Source organism: Suillus plorans, assembly GCF_016647745.1.
Source record: "Suillus plorans strain S12 chromosome Unknown HD556scaffold_19, whole genome shotgun sequence".
NCBI classification, from domain to species: domain Eukaryota; kingdom Fungi; phylum Basidiomycota; class Agaricomycetes; order Boletales; family Suillaceae; genus Suillus; species Suillus plorans.
Window position 1 is genome coordinate 268,062 of NW_024537403.1, and position 19,095 is coordinate 287,156.

General features: G+C 47.2%; 4 protein-coding genes across 4 annotated transcripts; 1 reads left to right on the forward strand and 3 right to left on the reverse strand.

The window, feature by feature from the left end:
• Positions 1–7,745: 7,745 nt before the first annotated feature.
• Positions 7,746–10,279, reverse strand: HD556DRAFT_1307060 (uncharacterized protein; the record flags this gene model as incomplete). Its single annotated transcript, XM_041299994.1, has 11 exons — positions 7,746–7,815; positions 7,868–8,049; positions 8,303–8,488; positions 8,545–8,582; positions 8,632–8,673; positions 8,800–8,986; positions 9,038–9,058; positions 9,135–9,304; positions 9,463–9,671; positions 9,741–9,868; positions 10,025–10,279. 11 exons carry the CDS (start codon positions 10,277–10,279, stop codon positions 7,746–7,748), a joined length of 1,488 nt encoding a protein of 495 aa, XP_041161834.1.
• A 653-nt stretch (positions 10,280–10,932) lies between these two features.
• On the reverse strand, positions 10,933–14,396 carry HD556DRAFT_1441626 (uncharacterized protein; the record flags this gene model as incomplete). Its single annotated transcript, XM_041306331.1, has 6 exons — positions 10,933–11,197; positions 11,774–12,400; positions 12,449–12,605; positions 12,660–13,008; positions 13,056–13,808; positions 13,836–14,396. 6 exons carry the CDS (start codon positions 14,394–14,396, stop codon positions 10,933–10,935), a joined length of 2,712 nt encoding a protein of 903 aa, XP_041161835.1.
• Positions 14,397–14,590: 194 nt separating this feature from the next.
• HD556DRAFT_1431393 (uncharacterized protein) lies at positions 14,591–18,022 on the reverse strand (the record flags this gene model as incomplete). The annotated part of the gene is made up of 11 exons (XM_041305011.1): positions 14,591–14,937; positions 14,991–15,238; positions 15,341–15,939; positions 15,976–16,164; positions 16,276–16,375; positions 16,529–16,704; positions 16,762–16,832; positions 17,074–17,088; positions 17,143–17,449; positions 17,501–17,664; positions 17,938–18,022. 11 exons carry the CDS (start codon positions 18,020–18,022, stop codon positions 14,591–14,593), a joined length of 2,301 nt encoding a protein of 766 aa, XP_041161836.1.
• A 143-nt stretch (positions 18,023–18,165) lies between these two features.
• Positions 18,166–18,770, forward strand: HD556DRAFT_1441629 (uncharacterized protein; the record flags this gene model as incomplete). Its single annotated transcript, XM_041306332.1, has 3 exons — positions 18,166–18,363; positions 18,421–18,663; positions 18,735–18,770. The coding sequence occupies 3 exons, from the start codon at positions 18,166–18,168 to the stop codon at positions 18,768–18,770; spliced, it is 477 nt and encodes a 158-aa protein (XP_041161837.1).
• Between the last annotated feature and the right edge of the window lie 325 nt (positions 18,771–19,095).

Here is a 19,095-nt window from a genome sequence, read left to right on the forward strand (position 1 = left end):
AGCATCTCAGTCCTTCTAACGAGACTGAGATGTAAGCTTATGTTCCCCCTTCGTTATCACACAAGAGCTAAACGTACCCATAGATATATTCCTCTTCCTAGGTACTACATCTGTACTACGAGTCCTTCTAACGAGACTGAGATATATATTCCTCTTCCTAGCTCATCTCCCGCGTGCCCGTTCGCCTCTGAACATTAGAGGTTATGAGCCCTGACCCGGCCAAAATGGATACCGCACTTCCCAGCACAAATTCCGCTCTATTCAACGTCCCCAAACTTGCCGAAGATGGCACGAATTGGATAACCTACAAGGAGAGAACATTGACGGCGATTGGTGCCCGAGGCTTGATGCGATATGCAGACGGTCGTGCAACGAAGCCGGTTCCTTATGCGATCAACGCGAAGACCAGGCTAGCCACTAAATCAGATGGTACCGCGGCTACGCAGGACGAGATCGATGCATTGGACGAAAAGCTAGACAGCTTCTATCAGAAAGACTCGCTGGTTAAACAACAAATATTTAGTACCATTACCGACAGGATGCTGCTCCGTGTCCAGAAGCTCGAGCTTGCCTCAAAGATCTGGGCCGAGATATGCGATATTCACGAAGGTAAAACAGAGCTCGTCCAAATAGACTTGCGCCGTCGCCTGCAGGAAACGAGATGCGAGGAAAGCGATGATGTGAAGGCCCATTTTAGCGAAATGCTCCGCCTCCGCGAATCCCTGGCAGGCATGGGAGCTGCCATAGAGGACAGAGATTTCTTTGCCATCATCCTAGCATCCCTGCCAGAATCTTATCGCCCACTCCTCTCCTCGATCAACGCCGCTGCGAAGATCACGTCGACACCACTTAGTCCCTACGAGCTCATTAATGTTATATCGGAAGAGTACGAGCACAGGTTGCTTACCGAAAGACGCCCCGCGAAGAAGGGCGCCAATTCTGCCCTCTCAGCAAAAACCACCCAGAACAGGGGACGAACGGCGAGTTCATCCCAGTCCAACCCCGAAGCTACATGCTTCAACTGTGAGCGAAAAGGACACTATAAAAGTGACTGCTGGCGCCCAGGTGGCGGCAAAGAGGGTCAAGGCCCCGCTCAAAGGGGAAGGAGGGGAGCGCGAGTGCAAAAACAAGGCGCCAACGCAGCGACGGATAAGGACCAGAGGAGTGATAACTATGCCTTCGCGGCAACGTCAGATCTTGCGAGCATCGCAGAAGGCTTAAACGTACCTCCAGAACGACGTGGCGCGATCATGGATTCCGGTGCGACTTCCCACTTCTGCCCTGACCGGGCGAAGTTCAGCAATTATGTCCCTATCCCCCCGCAAGACATCCATACTGCGGATGGTTCCAAAATCAGTGCCATCGGGAAGGGAGATGTGAGCATCGACTTACCACTGGGGGACAAGCGCACTACCATCACGTTAAAGAACGCTCTTCATGCCCCACGCATGGCGTTCACGTTGATCGCCACGAATCGCATAACTGCGGCAGGATTAGCTGTGCACTTCGAAGGGAAGCTTTGCAAGATATACTCACCTGCCCCCAATGCCACTCTTATAGCAGAGATTCCCCAGCTTGAAGGCTTATACGTGGTGGATGCGAAGCGTCAGCAGCAGTATGCCAACCTGGCGAAGTCCAAACTCACCGTACACGCCCTCCACAAAATCCTTGGCCACATCGCCCAACCCGCCGTGAAGCATGCTATCACCAGCGGACTCGTAAAAGGGCTCGACCTTGATTCGTCTTCGAAGGACGAATTCTGCGATGCCTGTGTAAAGGCGAAGTCAGCGCATCAGCCTTTCCCAAAAGAGGCAACAAGGAGGGCGACGACTTACGGCGAGGTCATCCACACAGACCTTTGGGGTCCTGCGCAGACCACGAGTATGGGAGGTTCGGCCTATTACATATCGTTTACCGACGATTTTTCCTGCGAGACCCAGGTGACTTTTCTAAAGCACAAAAGCAAAGCATTAGAAGCATTCAAGGCATACGAAGCGCGACTCACCAATAAGCATAGTCGCCGAATCAAAACCCTTCGGTCTGACAGAGGGGGAGAGTACCTCTCTGCAGATTTTGACGCGCACCTCAAAAGTCGTGGGATTAGTCGGGAGCTGACAGTCCACAACTCCCCCCAACAGAATGGAGTCGCTGAAAGGCTAAACCGGACATTAGTGGAGCACGCTCGCGCTATGCTGATCGCGCAGGACTTGCCCAAGTTTCTGTGGGCAGAAGCAATCAGTTATGCGGTCTGGTTGAAGAACCGTCTCCCATCCAGGTCTATCCCAGGTCAGACACCCTATGGTTTGGTAAATGGGGAGCCTCCCGATCTTTCGAGGGCGCGGGAATTCGGGTGCCCAGTGCTTGTTCACGTTGAGCACGCTGGTAAGCTTGAAGCGCGTGCTGAAGAGGCAGTGTTCGTGGGCATAGATGCTGAGAGCAAAGGGTACAGGGTGTTTTGGTCAGCGAAGAGGCGTGTGTCAGTCGAAAGGAACCTTACCTTCGTCCCCTCAGCGGTTGTCGATGTAGCGCTGGGCGAGGGGGAGTCCACCAACACACCTAGTAGCGCCCAGCCGCCAATGCCAACACCACTTAGCGCCTCGCCAATGCCAACACCACACAATGCCCAGCTGCCAATGCCAACACCACCCGTCACAACTCCAGTGCCAGCAGCTCGCGAGACCAGAGCAAGACCCCCCCCTGGATACTATGCCTCATTGCAACAGGGGGAGCGCGCCACACTAGCAGCAGAGCAGGTATTTGAACCTGCAGAGTCAGACTTCATAGACAATGAAGTACTCACCAGTCAATACGCCTTCGCTGCAGTGGAGCCAGAGGTCACCTACCAACAGGCCTTAAACGGGCCTGATGCGATAGAGTGGCAAGAGGCGATTGATTACGAAATCAGCCAACTGGAGAAGTTAGGCACGTGGGAGATCGTTGACTTACCTGCAGGCGCAAACCTCATACCGTGTCATTACGTCTTGGCGACAAAACGAGGACCCAATGGTGAGAAGCTGAAACTCCGAGCCCGATTGGTCGCGAACGGTCAACGACAGAAGTTCGGGATCGACTACTTCGATACGTTTGCCCCTACCTCGAATATGTCCACCATACGGACTGTCCTAACGATGGCTGCGCAAAACGATTGGGAGATACATCAAGTGGATATCAAGAGCACTTACCTCTACGCGGAGTTGAAGGAAGACATTTATATGCATGCGCCACCAGGATATCTGAGGGAAGGTGACGAGAAGAAGGTCTTGAAGTTGCTGAGGAGTCTACCAGGTTTAAAGCAGGCAGGATATGAGTGGTCTGAGGAATTAGCAGGGGTGTTCACGAAGATGGAGTTCAAGCGCTCACAGGTTGATCAGGCGGTATACTACCGACATTCGGACGAAGAACACACTGTCATTACCATATCCGTCGACGATATGGCGGTTACCTCCAAGCACCTCCGCCACATCGTGAAGTTCAAGAGCGAGCTCACAAAATACTTCGAAATCTCAGATTTAGGCGAGCTCAATTGGTTGCTCGGACTTAAAGTCGAGCGTAATCGTACCGAACGCACAATCACCCTATCTCAACACGCTTACATTGACACAATCCTACAGCGTTTTTACCTCACGGAGGCCAAGAACACCCAAACTCCAATGGAGCCTGGAGCAGACTTATCTGATGCGCACTCACCAGCCACTCACGCTCAACTCGAAGCTATGCGCGACATTCCCTATCAGCGCGCCATCGGGTCGCTGATGTATGCGGCGACAAGTACACGCCCTGACATAGCATTCTCCATAGCGACACTTTCGCAATTTATGCGGAATCCCGGAACTGCTCATTGGGAAGCGACGAAGCGGGTACTACGCTACCTAAAGGGTACTAGCGACTATGGTATAACCCTTGGAGGGACTGATAGTGGGCTCGAAGCCTATGTAGATGCAGATTGGGCCTCGCAGGCGCACCGTCACTCCACATCAGGCTATGTTGTCCTGCTCAATGGCGGGCCAGTCGCCTGGAGCGCGCGAAAACAGCCAATAATCGCATTGTCAACGGCTGAGGCCGAATACATCGCGTTGACGACTGTCGGACGAGAGATCCTCTACCTACAGATCCTCCTCGACGAGCTATACGAGCCCCCTACTCTCCCAACGCAGATATACTGCGACAACCAGGCTGCTATAGCCCTCGCCTCCAACAATAAATTCCACTCGCGCACCAAGCACATCGACCTTCGCTATCATTTCGTCAGAACTCACGTCAGGAATGGAACGTTCGCTCTCACCTATTGCCCAACAGACGACAACATCGCTGATGCTTTCACCAAGCCTTTACCTCGTCCTAGGTTGCAGAAGCTACGTCATCTCATGCACCTCGACAGCGCTCGAGGGGGAGTATTGGAGCATGGATCGAAGTTCGGACATGGGACGTCCGAAACGTCACAGTGAGACATTGCGAGCGCAGTCGACTGACGTCATTGACGTCGGTCATCAACCCAATTATACCAACTGTCAAACTCCTACGCTACGAAAAATTTCCTATCACTATGCTAACTACGTTAAAACCACGTACCGTTCGTTTGAGCATCTCAGTCCTTCTAACGAGACTGAGATGTAAGCTTATGTTCCCCCTTCGTTATCACACAAGAGCTAAACGTACCCATAGATATATTCCTCTTCCTAGGTACTACATCTGTACTACGAGTCCTTCTAACGAGACTGAGATATATATTTCTCTTCCTAGCTCATCTCCCGCGTGCCCGTTCGCCTCTGAACATTAGATCTACCTATCTACTTTCTTTGTATCATCCTATTTTGTAGTTATAACTCCTAACCACACAATTTATTGTCAATGTTTATGAATTGAATGTACTGAAGGTCAATGGAAGCTACAGTCCCTGGAACTGCTCGTTTGTTTGCAACAGTGCAAAACAAGGAAATATAGATCTATCAAGTTGATTTCTACCATTTCTAGTCCCTGTGCCAACTGATGTGCAATAAGGACTGGATTTGCAAGGGGAAAGCAACTGACAGTCACGCCAAATTCAAGATCCTGCAATGGCCCTTGAGGTAGTAAGTAGCGCTCCCTTCTGGTTTGAAGAGGACAGTATAAGTACCCAACATTGCCTGACAACAGCGCTCTGTTTATATGGAGAAGCTAAGCCATGAAGATCCTCAATGCACACAATAACCATATCTCCATGTAATAAGAGAGAGCACACTTACGCGGATAGAAGCCACACCACATCAGAGGGTTGTCAAGTCATAAACATGGAGTCTGTGGGACGGATAGCCCTCTGCCGTGAAGTTTTCTACGAAGCTACCTTGCAACAACTAAGCAGCCTCCGTGCTGGGCTATTGCTTAAAAAGGTCTCGTGACACTGTGTGTTGGAGGGTCTTCGAATGGTAATCACGACATCCACCCGAGACAATGCCCTCAGCCTGGAAATCTGCAACTAAGTTACTGCACAATAAGCATGCACTGTGTGCACAAAGCTGCGGCCTCAAAATGATGGATGGTATAGCATAGCACGATGTCCTTGAGTGACAAACAGGGTGTCTAAGGGAGGGATGATCCTCCATTGTGAAACTTTTTACTGAGCTGCGGTGCAATAATCATGCAGCGTCTGTGCCTGACTATAACTTTAAAATAACATGCCACAGAGTACATTAGAGAGTTTTCGAAGGGTAAGCAGGGCCTCCATGCCACACCTGGTCAAACGGCCTTGAAGTTCTGTACTAAGTTACTATGCAGTAAGTACTCAGTGTCTGTGCACAGCTATGGCTTCAAGATAGCGCATGACACAGCATAGTGGAAGGCCCTTAAATGGTAAGTAAGGCGTCTGAATGAGGCATGGCCCTGGGCTGTCATTTTGTTTGTTAAGTCACTGCGGAGAAATCAGCTAGTCTCAGTGCATGGGCATGACTTCTAGGAGCGCAGTGGCGAGCAGCACACCACCACTAGCCATCACTCACACAAATCTGATTGCACGAGCGCTTGAAATATGGTATCAGTTGTTTTTGTCCCGCTTCCTAAGCACATGCTGACTGTTGCAAAATGATACGACATTTTCACACGCATTCCCAATTGATATACAGCATGCAATCATCACCCTAACGAAAAACAGGTTCTTAATAGCTAAAGCAGGGCAGAATTTTAGGCTTGCTCACTTGGTGAATGTGCTCGTATCCTATGGGAAATATGAGCCTTTGCTCTTAGTTTGAAATTTTTCGGCATTGGTCAGGATGCGGCAGCCTTGATTCATCTAGGCCGAGCACCAACTTCCGCTCCACCTCCCCTGCAACTTTGAGTTTCAGTGACATTGTGATACTTTCCACATGATGAACCTCTGCAGGAAGATCATGAATTATCCTTTCCTCTATAAGGCCAAAAATGACAATCTGATCCCCCACAGCAGAATTATGACAGTTTTTCTAATTATGTACTATATATTGTGATATATACTCTTCTACAACCCTCACCGGTTCACTGATGGCTGTACACTAGTGTAGACAGGCATCGATTTCCTTCAGACTCATAACTTACATAATTGTAACTGACAAAGCAGAATGCACCCGACCCCTACCTTAGACAGTTCAGAGTCATTAGGATGAGTATTCATCTACAGTACACTATCTCATAATGCATCAACTTTCTAGAGTCCCGACGTGGTTCCCAATTAATTGACCGCATATTGCATAATGCATAATGCATAGACCTGGGTGACCATTATACATTATGAGATAGTACTTTTGGCTGGATGGGTCTTCAAGGGTCGTGTTCGGGTATTGTAATTTTTAGTGTTCTAGTGACTAGGTACAATGTAAAACTCTACCTCGTTCCAGATTCCATCCATGGATAAACAAAAACCTTGAGACAGACCTTCACCTTACCCTCAGTGACTGGTTGACAGTTTTTGCATATGTTGATGCACACCCTGCAATGCCGCAATGTGACATTGTGAAGCAAATCCATCTTTTTAGGGCTCACTTACGATACAACGAGCTGCTTCATGGAACACAAACTATGATAGATTCTTATTTTCATTAGGTAGATGCACTGTAACTGTGTCACAATTTGCACGGAGTCATGCCACATCACAAACAGTCACGAAGTGTGATATATGTCCTAATGCATAAATCTCATAATGCATAACAATTGAGCCCGACATTATGCATTATGAGATAGTGTACTGTACTCAATTTGGATACCTACAGGAGACGAGGGACACATGGGCAATTGCAACAGATGGGCAGGTATAAAATGTAATTAGTATGTAGTGTAAAATCACTGTGAAAGTGAAGGGCTGCTGAGCATAGCCCAGGCCTGAGTAGCTGTGAATTTGGCTAGAAAATTATCCATATCCATCAGTAAACTAATATGTGCTGTACAGAACTGTACAGAACTGTACAGCGCACAAGGGTGGCAGCTTGGTCCCTTTTGGACAGTGACTCACAGACACACCAGTTCTGTGTCACACTGCACAGAATCTCACAGACACTCCAGTGACTGCCTCATGCACAGAACTTGTGCTCAAATTTGGGTGCCATTCTGCACAGAAGCTCACAGACATGCCAGTAACTGCCTCGTGCACAAAACTCAGACATGAACACCACTAGATAGCTTGCAGTAGCACAATAGATTACATATTGATAACAGAATGATAAGCGAAATGACAGGATGCAGTAAACAAATGTAGGAAAAAGAAATACTTGGATGCAAGCACACAGACACATGGATACAAAGCTTCAGTCAAGAATGATCTGCAGGTGGTTGTGTCGAGTCTCCACAGCTCCATCAACCCTCAAACTTGCAGCCCTGTATGGATAAAATTAGTATCAAACAGTCTATACAAAAGCAACATTCTCACCATCCAGCTTCAGTCCACTCCCGCAGCTGCGCCAACAACCTAGGGCCATGGTACAGATCCTGAAGGATGTTGTCAAGCATCTGGACCATTTTGGAGTAGATAGGGCCATATTTCCTCGCAGTAAACTTTGGGTAATATTTTCCATTGCCATTCTTCGTGAGACCATCGAGGATGCAGTTGTACTATAGAGAGAAAATTAAATCAATACACTACAATGTTGGGGAGGGAAAAAACACTACCGCTGCACTAACCAAAGCCAGACATGACACAGGCAATTGGTTGCGGAATATGTCTGGTTGCCTGCGTGTGATTCGGTAAGGTCCTGTGTAAAAGAAGACGATGACACCATCACGAAGTGCAGGATGAGCAAAATTCCTTGTTTTCCCATAGAAAGATTTACATGAGAATAGAGCTAGTCAGTGTGAGATCACTTACATATTCATCTAATCCAAAGCGTAAGAAGAGTGATCCTTCAAGTAAGGCTGCAGCAGCGTGTTCTACCCACTCTGCACGTTCTTGAAAGGAGACCGAAGGCGGGGGAATGAGTGAATATGATTGAGGTGCAAGACTTGCAGCAGATTTCTTCAAATCAGATCGCCAAGTTGCGAGATCATCATACAACTGCAGTGCAGATCCTAAATCAGCGAGATCAGTGTGAATGTAAATATCACACTTACCAGTTGAGCCATGTTAGATTTTTGCTGTGGCCAGATCCCTGAATTACAACATAAAATGAATTAGTTTATGAAGGAGGAAGTGCTTACTGGCTTCAAATTGTTTACCATCTTGGTCCCATGCAACTAAGACTGAAACGAGAACCTCGCATATGGACGACGGTAAATCAGCAACTAAAGCCGGAAATGGATTCTCCAGGGCATGTTGCACACAACATTCTCCTTTAGCATCCTCGAGAAAGCTTTTCCATCACAGACCATACCATGCTAGTTGAGTTGGCTTTGGTCCATCACTCGGTTTCTTCGATCGTTTAGTCTTAGATGGCTGATCATCATCAGACTCGACTTGATGCAACAACTCAAGAGCTTCAGGATCAGGAAGATGCAGCTGGCCATTCTTCTTGTGGTGGCGTTTCAATACATTATTGGGCTGTGATATCGTGATCTGTTAAAAAAAAAGAGTGAGCCTTGCTAAGAATGAATTCCATCGCCTCACCTGAATGCCCTGTAGCTGTGGCTGTATAGGCGAGGTATCTGAAGGAATCTTAGGCAAGTAATTGTCAGAACGATACAGGTGAGTGAACTCATCATACCTGTGAACTGCTGGACCGCTGTACGGACAACATGGAGGGATTAGCTGCATGTAAGACACTGGTCTGAGCAACCATGTCATCTTCATTGCGTGAATATTGAAAGTCAAATTCCGGTGTAATAGGACGAGTGACTCGTGGTTGTGAAGGGGGCAAATCTTCCCCAGAAAATCCTGTAATTTATATTAATAAGATTGTTTGAAAGGCGAGGGTAAAAGGCACTGATCCTGGTGGGTTCCCTCAGACATGCAGGAGAGTTGCGAACACATTACCTGGATGTTTGGTGCGATGTCCACCAACCCCCCCCCCCCCCAGCCAAACTGCGGCTGACTCATCTCCTCCTCTTCATCCTCCTCCTCCCCCTCCTCCTCCTCATTGTCATCAGAGCTGACACTTCCCTCAGATGATTGATGTTCAACCTCATTTATGCCCCATAAGTCTGGGTCGATGTTCTGGTCCACAAAGGTAGTTGGTGGTGCAACCGAATTAGCTGCACTAGGGCCAGTTACACTTTTGTGAGCTTGCTTCACATTGCCTTTCCTCCCAATGGCAGTATATCAGTTGTTTAGATCTGGGTTGGAAGGCACAGTAGGTGCTTGCATAGCGAACCCGAATCTTCCTCCAGGTTGACGGAATGAAGGATTGAGAGATTGTAAGAGTTCCGCAGTACTGACGTCTACGTGTGAGGTGTTAGGAACATTTGTAGAAGTCGACAGACTATATGGTGGGGGCATGACCTAGATGCGAACGATCAAGTTAGATAAATAAATAAATATAACTATGTGTCAGACCTTTGGACAACGGCCTCAGCCCTTGATACGAGGTGGTTCTGGAGCTTGAGGGTTAACAGGAATGGTGGAATCAAGGGATGTAAAGCCCTTATGTCGATGTACACGAGATGGAGCCTCCAACAATGTGCCGATCTTCTCCAATTGAGTATTCCTACCTCCAGTTCCCGCATTGGCACGGCCAGAACGTCTAGCAGGTTCATCAGTGCTTGTGGCATCTAGACGGAGGGACACAAGTGGCATGCCAGATGCCTTGACGGGTTCTGCTGCTTGGGGATTCTTGGGTTGAGGCCTGGACACATCCAGACCTTTGCGCTTGGCCCGTTTATTCTTGGGGCTGGCAGCAACATGAGGAGGCATGAAGCAGCTACAAAAAGTTCGAGCAGATTGAGCAATAGCTAATGAGCAATTCCAAACTCACCAAATATTTTATACAATGATGCCTCGAGGTCATTGGAAAGGAATGGCAGGTTCTCCCTGGCGCGACATAAGATGATTTGTCTTGAAGAATCTCCATGAGTAAGATGGAGAGTGAGGTAAAATATGTCCCAGGGTGTGCCTGATAAGCGAGTGCATCAGTGAGATTGACTCAGAGCTATCAAGCCCTGAGCAAGAATAGTAGAAATGTACATGTAGCAGTAGCCACCTCCCAACAGCTAAAACCCACTGTGCTCCCATGCCAGCCTCCGAACCAGTCTTTTATACCACATCATGCTTATGCCTTCTCAAGGTTGGGCTCAGAGAGTAATTGCTTTTTTCTGCCCATTTCTCCAAAGGAATAACTCGGGTTGATCCAAGGCGAACTTGAAGAGTAATGAAAATATAGGCGAGTAACGGTGTATCACCTTGGTATGGTGGGATGAAGAGATGAAAGATGAGTGCAAAAAAATGTGTAACCAGAACACGTGTGCGCATAAAGAAAGATCAGTATTGATATAGATGGAAATGCTAAGGAAACACTGGAAAGAAAAGTACAGTCGCGCAGCTACAACCAAACTATTGATAATTTATGGTCAATCTGCATAAATTTGATCTGAGCCATCTGAGTCCATCGTCGCCCAAGTCACTTCGCTGGCAGAGCCACTGTCAGCTGCCTCGTGCTTCTTCCACTTGGCTAATTGTGGCACAGACTCAGGCTCCATACTGCCCCCTTCTGCTTGCCACTTTTTCAAGTGTTTAGTGAATTCTGCAGCAGATTTCTTGAGATTCTCATTGGTGGATGAGCGCTCCTCATTATCCTCAAGGGTGGTGATATGACGTCCTGGCAGATCGATGACGCTATCAAAAGTGACCCGTTGAAGGTGAGGAATCTTGACTATAGGTGAAACACTAAAAACAGATGGGGCTCTACAGCAAGACCTGGATACGAGAATATGACTTGACCCAAAGGACAGCTACTGAGAGAAGTCCCTCACTAATATAATGGAGGGAAACTCTGTCAACTAGACGGGCGCTGATAGACATGAGAAAGTAACGCGTGCCAGATGCGCGCGTGAGCGAGAGATGTGGAGGGTACGCGCGCTTGAGCGATGAAGGAAGGAGTCTTTAAGAGAGTAGCAAGAGCACAGGTGACAATCAGTGGAGGAGTATAATCAGATTTCTAGTATTGGGGGGAGAACTATACACTTTGCAGTATATCAAGATAAGGGGAAAAGTAAGTCCCAGAACCCAAAGAACCCTCTCTCTATTTAAGAAGGGAGATTACGCTATGCGGCACACTTCCGAGCGCGCTCCCGAACCGAGTAACCATATCAACTCTAAATATATTCTAAGTTTAAATAGGCTCTCTGTATGTAAGCGTGGAGGTCGGACCGAAGGTTTGTTAATTCAATGAGAGAGATAAAAATAACGCACCAGTAAATCAGCAAGGACAAAGGATGGATGGACGGACGGTAGGGGCGCGCACGCGAAGAGCGTGAGATCGTGTGCGATGTGCGAGTGAGGCGCGTACATAGGGCGCGCGCACGAGAGCGCGAATGACTGGTCCTTCGGATGTGAGCTGATACAGGTAGGGAATTAAATGGGTAAGAAGGCTGTATATCCGACATTGAGAGGTGCGAGTCTCTACACCGTGCCTCCATGTTATCCTTCAAGATTGCCCGCCACTCTTTCGCAAGGGGGATAAGTTTTGCAAAGTATGGGTGGAATTGGTTTGCGAGACAGGCCTCCTCCAATGAAACTGCAAAGAAATAGACCTTCCTCAGTTTGCACACATCCAGGTTGATGTTCGACCAGCTATCTGGCAACGAGTCAGCTATGGACTCCTGGGGCTCCTTGCAATTAGGGCCACTGTACTTGATACAGAAATAGGCGAAAACATAAAAAAAGGGATTCAAGGTCATCCCCAAAGCTTTGAGAGATGCAAGATGGTGGCAACACCAAAGTTTTGGAGGAGGATTTCCGTGCTTCTTGTTGTGTTGCCTTAGTCTGCAATTATGCCAATTGGGCAAGAAGCGTGCGCAACATAAAAGGGATTGTGCCCTAATAAACCAGTCAACCAAATTTTGTGTTCAAGGAAGATATATTTACTGTGCCACCATAGAATATTTGTCGTTTGAAGTAATGAAGACTGCAAACTCCCAATCGATTAACAGCCTCCTACTATTATTGAGCCCCTCCATGATCATTGCATTGTAAAGACTACAGTCACAATGCAAAATGTCATGGTCTACTGCCATGCATTGGACTAAAATACAAGAGAATGAATACAGAACTCATGTAGAATCAACTAAAGCCTCACCAATAACAATGTCCCTAATCACTCTCACAAACTCCTTCAGCATTTGAAATGCATGAAGGGGGCAAGCGCAGGGCTTCATGATGAGGTGAACATGCGTACAATGGGTCCCTCGGATACTCGGGTTTTCCGTGTGACGATAATGCCATGTCTGGTCAACGACATCATCTGACCTTTCGACCTTCCAGTAGTCTACTAGCTTGGGAACACCAGGGACACCGCTCATCGCTTTTAACATGTTAATCTCATTCAAAACTTTCTCCTCACCACCCTGAACCCAGTGGTCTTTAATGATGTATTCTTCTTTGTCCAAACTGACCAGATAACAGACAGTCCCGCGACCAACAAGGCCCTTGGTAGTAAAGAGGATCTTCAGGATTGTATAGATCTTGTATTAACACGGATATGGCCACAGGGTTCTGCAGGCGATTGAGGGGTGTGGGGAAAATGGGAAGGATGAGGTGTAGAGCTACAGGCAGTATCAGCCCCCTGCAAAGGCTGAGATGCAAGGCCCAACAAAGGAACACTAGTGACTGCAAGGGGTTGAGGGGGAAGATATGAGGTAGGAAAAGGGACAGGAGGGGGAGGAGGGAGGACAAGAGGCTCTTCTATCGGATCTTTGAGAGACTCGAGATTGTCATTGGACATTAGCTCGAGGGTATCATCAGCGGGGAGTATTGGCTCGAGGGCATCAGAAGAAGAGTGTATTGACCCGGCCTCATTATCAAGGGGTAGCTCCTGGAGATCCTCAAGCAATGCAGCGAGAGACTCGCTGTCGGGTTCGGCAGGAAAGGTAATACTCCGAGTGGCTCGGGCAGGAAGGTTCTTGAATGGCCGATAACCAGGCATGTCTGCACCTAGGGGTGGGGGGAGCGGGACATTTTTCCAGAAGGCAACCATACTATCGTATCCAATACATTCTGGGCTGCCAAAGACAACAGCAGCAATAATCTGGGCAAATGCATTTGGATTTTGATGGATTTTGATGTGAGGGGTCACAATGCCACCGGCATGATCGTACAACAAGACCCTGAGTTTATGATATTGGTGTGTAAATGATAGAATGAGTGCAAAACGCCTCCAAGGCTGATTGCTGAGTAGTAGATATGCCTGGGTATCTGCAGCCTTCACAATCCGCTGTGCAGGCTTGTACTGACTATGTGTCAGCTCAGCACATACGTGAATATTGCCCCACTTGGGCTTGATATCATCGGATAGCATAAGATCAGGCTTGCACTTGATATTGCTACCAAACACTGCAACAGTGGAATTGCTGACACTCCATGTGCGAGTTGCAGACAGTGTGATCAGCTTGTCTTCTGATTCAGCCATCGCAGTACCAAGAGTGTTAAGGAATGATGAAAATATCTCTTCATGGGTAAATTTCTTGACAGCTGGCTGAGGAAGAGTATTGTTTGAATTGGCGGATGACTGAGGAGGTGTCGTTGGAAGTGCCCAGTTCCAAAGTCCAGCTTGGCTATCATACAATGGAACAATGTTGTCTGGGGAGTTTTGACTGAATATAGTGTTGATCCATGTGTCACGATGAAGAATTTTGCTGAGTTTGATTCTAAGTGTGTGTGCTTGGGGAATGTTGGCTGTGAAAGGCTTACAGATCAGATGGAGTAGGTGACCTAACGAGCCATTTGCCAGAGATTGAGGTTCGGTTGTTACTAGACGGTCAAGTTCAATGGTTGTCATTCTGTTCAAAGTAGGGACGTCGTTGACAGGAATTGACATCAGTGATGCCAATTTTATTCTGTTGTCAATTGTCCTATAAAAGTGCGGCATAATTGGCACTCAGTGAGGGAACAAAGGGATAGGGCAATGATGGTGAGACTCGGACATTGCTTAATGCTGCAGTCTAACTATAAATACACGATATTCATACAAAGTCGGCAAAAGCAGGCTGATTACAGGTCAAAATCGCATGGCTACATCGAAAGAGGGAAGAAAGTATTTTTGTCCCAGTACTTATTGAGCCAGAATTCTGATGCATGCTCCATACCATTATATTGAGTGAGATGAGGGTCTGCACTTGCGCCAAAGTGAGGGACAACATTAACAGGTGCCCTGAGCTGAGTGACTGGTATAACATCACCAATGCGAGTCCCATTTGATCGCTTCGCCCTCTTGAGCAGATGTGGGTGCGTAGCTGGTTCGCGCTCACTGCTGTTGTTGAAGCGTTGCACGTATGTGAGGAAGCGATCCTTCCAAGCCCCCTGTGTATTCATCTTTCTAATTGGACAGAAAATAAGCCTGATTTGAGCGATGGCATGGCCTAGGAACTCAAGAGTTAGAGAGCATTTGGCATAGTGGAGGATCATCAATCACCGCGAAGACCATCAGCAGGCCATGAGTGCCCATCCTCGTTATTGACAATAACAGTATCATACCGACCGAAGGGCCAGATGTCAGAAGGTGGTATGCAGTTTAGGGTCTGTGCAGGCTGCATGTGGGTGGTATCGTGAAATTCCGTATCCTGAAGTTGAAGTTTGAACCATATCTGTAGTTTCTCGAATGGAAGCGAAGTGTTGGACCCAGCCCTCCTAGCCCCTCCAAGCGGATGAATATGACCATACCTGTGAGTCTCTTCACAACAAAGGAAGTCGGCGAAGGCTGGTCATAAGTCGGGAAGGCCGAATTTAAGGGCAGCATTGTCGATGGAGATGGCCCTAATTAACGGGCTGTAGGCAAGATGAAAGGCCATACGTCCAACAATGAATGTGCATAATGGCAGAGGGATTGTCCCAACCTTCCTGTGCTGGAGGACCTTTGCCATTGCAAAGTAGTTAGTGATTGGACGTGCATATCCAGGGCACTTGACTGTGGACAAGAGGTTTGCAGAGAGGTCATCGTCATCGTCAACATCAAAATCAATGACGTCATTATCAATGTCCAGGTGTTGGTCCAGGTTGGTTTGCAGCCTCAAGTCTAATAGAATTGTTGCAAGATCAAAACGACGACATTTGTCTGCACAGTCAAGGTGATGACAGATTTGTGAATTGTAGTTATTGTTGTTGCTTGAGCGTGCGGGATCCTTGATCTCAGTTATGTGTGCGTGCTCCGTAGTGTCTGCACTCCACTGCATGGTGATGCCAGTGTTACGTATGCTGGGAGCTATATTCTGCATGAGCTCTATCTTCGGGATATACCAGTTATTGATAGGCTTGTTGCGCTTCCCACGACAAAACCCAGCAGCTGTAATTGCATGTTTGTTGGCGTGAAATTTGGCCAGCACTGTGGAAATACGCTCAATGTCACGATCATCGATCCATGGCGACTGTACAAGATAACGGAAGTCCATCAAAGCTCATACAGCAGTCATCACAGCACTAGGCACCGCATCCACACTGACCACGATAATCGAGTGCTGTATATCACATTGGGCACACCCTGTGACCTGCTTCAGCTTTGAGATGCCACCATAAAAATGGTGAAACCCTGTCACAGGCTGCAATGCTGAAAAGGGGAAATCAATTTCTGTTTCCCCAACTGTGCATATGATCTATTTGACATTGTGATCGTAAAACTTCCTGTGAAGATGGTGGAGATTTTCGGGAGTGAGGAAGTGTGATGGTTTGGCAAAGGGCCAGTCCTGCCAGAAAGGTTTGTCGACACCATTTGAACGAAACTTCTGCACTTCGTGGAAGAAAGCTTCAATGTCATTGGAATCAACCTTGCTATGGGCAGTAGTGATCTGTGCGAGTGTAGTTGAACTAGTTCGAGGCTCGTGTTGGAAAGGGTCGCCAAATTGCTTGAACATGGCCATGGTAACTGGGGAAGTTTTACCACCAATGGTAGCCAGCATCATGGCCTCTGGAGTATCAACAATGTAACTTGCAAGAGGAGTGAAACAGTAGCGACTATGCCCGATGGGATCTGACAGCATAATTCCCTCATGGGCAGCCCACTTAAGCGGCTCTAGAACAAGATCCAAGCATTGATGGACTAGATGATCCTCCAGCACACCACACATGCGTTTCTTTTTATGAAGGAATTTTGGCACGGGGAGCAGGGCAGTGAGCACGAAAGAATTAAATGATGTCTTGAGTCAGATAGACATGGGTATATTGGTGAGGCTGATGAGGAGGGGGTGCATGACTCTGTCACCCGTCATCATAGATACATTTGTCTTGTCGGATGATAGAATGGTCCCGATGTAGGGATTCATTTCTGGCTGGGCTTGTAGAGACTGTTTTTACCTTACCTTATGTTGGCACTTTTGTAGCTTACATAAGAAAATCATCTTTTCACCAGTTATCAGTATGAGTCTGAGTCTTCAGCAGTTTTTCATGATATTTTCTCTCCTCTGAGCCTTGAGCCTGGTCCAGAAACCCTTTAGGGTCAAATAGCAGCTAGGTTCTGCAAGACCCAACATTGTTCAGACTCACCATCTGAATTGTTGTACCTTCACCAAGTAATGTCGCACCTCGCAGTAGAGCCGACTGTGTCGAAAATGATAAGTACTGAGAGCGCCTTGCACAAACAAAGATATGCACCTGCATTGTCCAAGCGTCATCTCCTGTCATCCATTCGGAGTACACACAGCACAGCTGCTGTGCTGTGGTATATACCTTGCAAGGCGTAAAGTCTAACTGGTCGTGAAAGGATGGATGGTTGAGTAGATTGGAGATACAATCCAAAGGGTCATGCCAATATAATATGACAGGTGATTTGGTCAGATGCTTTGTCTCAATGACTTGAGACATCCAGTGTGGACCACTTGGCAACATTTCTGCTCTGCCTTGCAGTTCCTTGGCCAATGAGAATGACAGAGGAAGACCCTGGATCTTATTATGTATGTTGTTAGACTCTACCAATTGAAGATATTGAGTACTTACTATCTCAAGTGACAAAAAGCTATCTATCTTCCCCATGCTTAATCCCAAGCGAAGTAGCCATGACGCAAGCTCCCAATCTTTCCGGCCACTGAATGGGTAGTAAAGATTAGTTGCATGGTGCACGCTGTTCTCGTCTGAATTGAATAAGTCAAGGAAAGTATGACCTGTTCCATACAATCAAGAAGCTCCGGGGAACCAGTCGATGAAGTCACTGGTTGGTGATATCCCTTCTTCATCAACACTGCTGGTAAAACCACCTTCATTTAAATTAGCACCACTTCCAGCATCCTCATCCCAGCCTCCAGATCCGTTGTGGTCTTCATATGTATTTGTGAGGTGGTGAGAATCATTGGGAGTACCGAGCTCATCATCGTCGACATCCATAGACTCAGTTCACACAGAGTCCAACCGTATTATATCATGTAGCCAAGTGCTACATCCTGAGCGGGGCTGATTCATATGATGGGCCACAGCGACCTCATCTTTGAATCCGCCTTTGCCGCACGATGGACACTGAAACATATCATTAAGTATAGAATGTATAGGTGTGAGAACAATACCTTGTGTGACGTCAAATCAAGCTCAGATTTCCCTGAACCTACTGTATAGAACAAATGAAGTCTGCAAACAAGCATTATTACCTATAATTATAATATCATATTAGTATGTCTGAGTCGACCCCACTTGTCCGCCTTGGCATTCACAACAACATCCTCACCTCAGTCACAGCACCTTCTCGCTGTCCTCGGTGCTATGGTTTGCATGTAGCCAGTGCCCACCCATGTCTCCGAGTGGTGAAAATTGGCAACCACGACCGCGCTCTCATGGAATTGTACGACATTGCTGATGCTATTGGCTCTATGGTAAGTGGCTTGCTATTTGTACCAGAAACCATCATCTATCATCTAACGTACCTGTAGACTGTCAAAGATACAGACCTTGAAGCCAACTTACTCATGGAACTCGTGAGAGCCAGACAAGAGGTATTCAGAGCCAAGAAATTGCTGGCTGATTGTGTGGTCCGTGAGCATGAAGTTATGGTGACTCTATCAAAGTTTAAATCCAGCATATCCGAGCGCAAACTTGACAAGGCAGACGTCAGATTAGGATGCATGCAGATCACCTTTAAAAACACGGTCTTTCTCACCATGTGTCTCTGCATAGTAAGTCTTCCAATACATTAATATTCATGTACTGTAGTCAACAAACCACAGGTTCTCATATCAAGTTGCAGGCCGCCGGTCAAAACATCACTATCAAGTTGGATTGATGTGGGATGGTGTAGTATTTCATGATCGCACAATGTTTTTTGTATTACCTTACCGTGCATTATGTAGAGTTTTTGATAGAACAACTCATTACACTATACTAGTCTAATTTAAGTTTATTTAGTATGCTGGCATTTCAACTCAAAGCTAGTCACTCAGCGTTCAACTGGGACAGCGCTCACACTGGCAACCTTGATAGCTGTGCAGCCTGTACGTCCTGTCAGAGCTGTGTGAAATATCTATCTGTGCTTATATAACTTTTGTGAGCGCTGTCTGCTCTGTGAGAGTCTGTGGGCAACTGTGTGAAACTGTCAAAATAGGCATTAT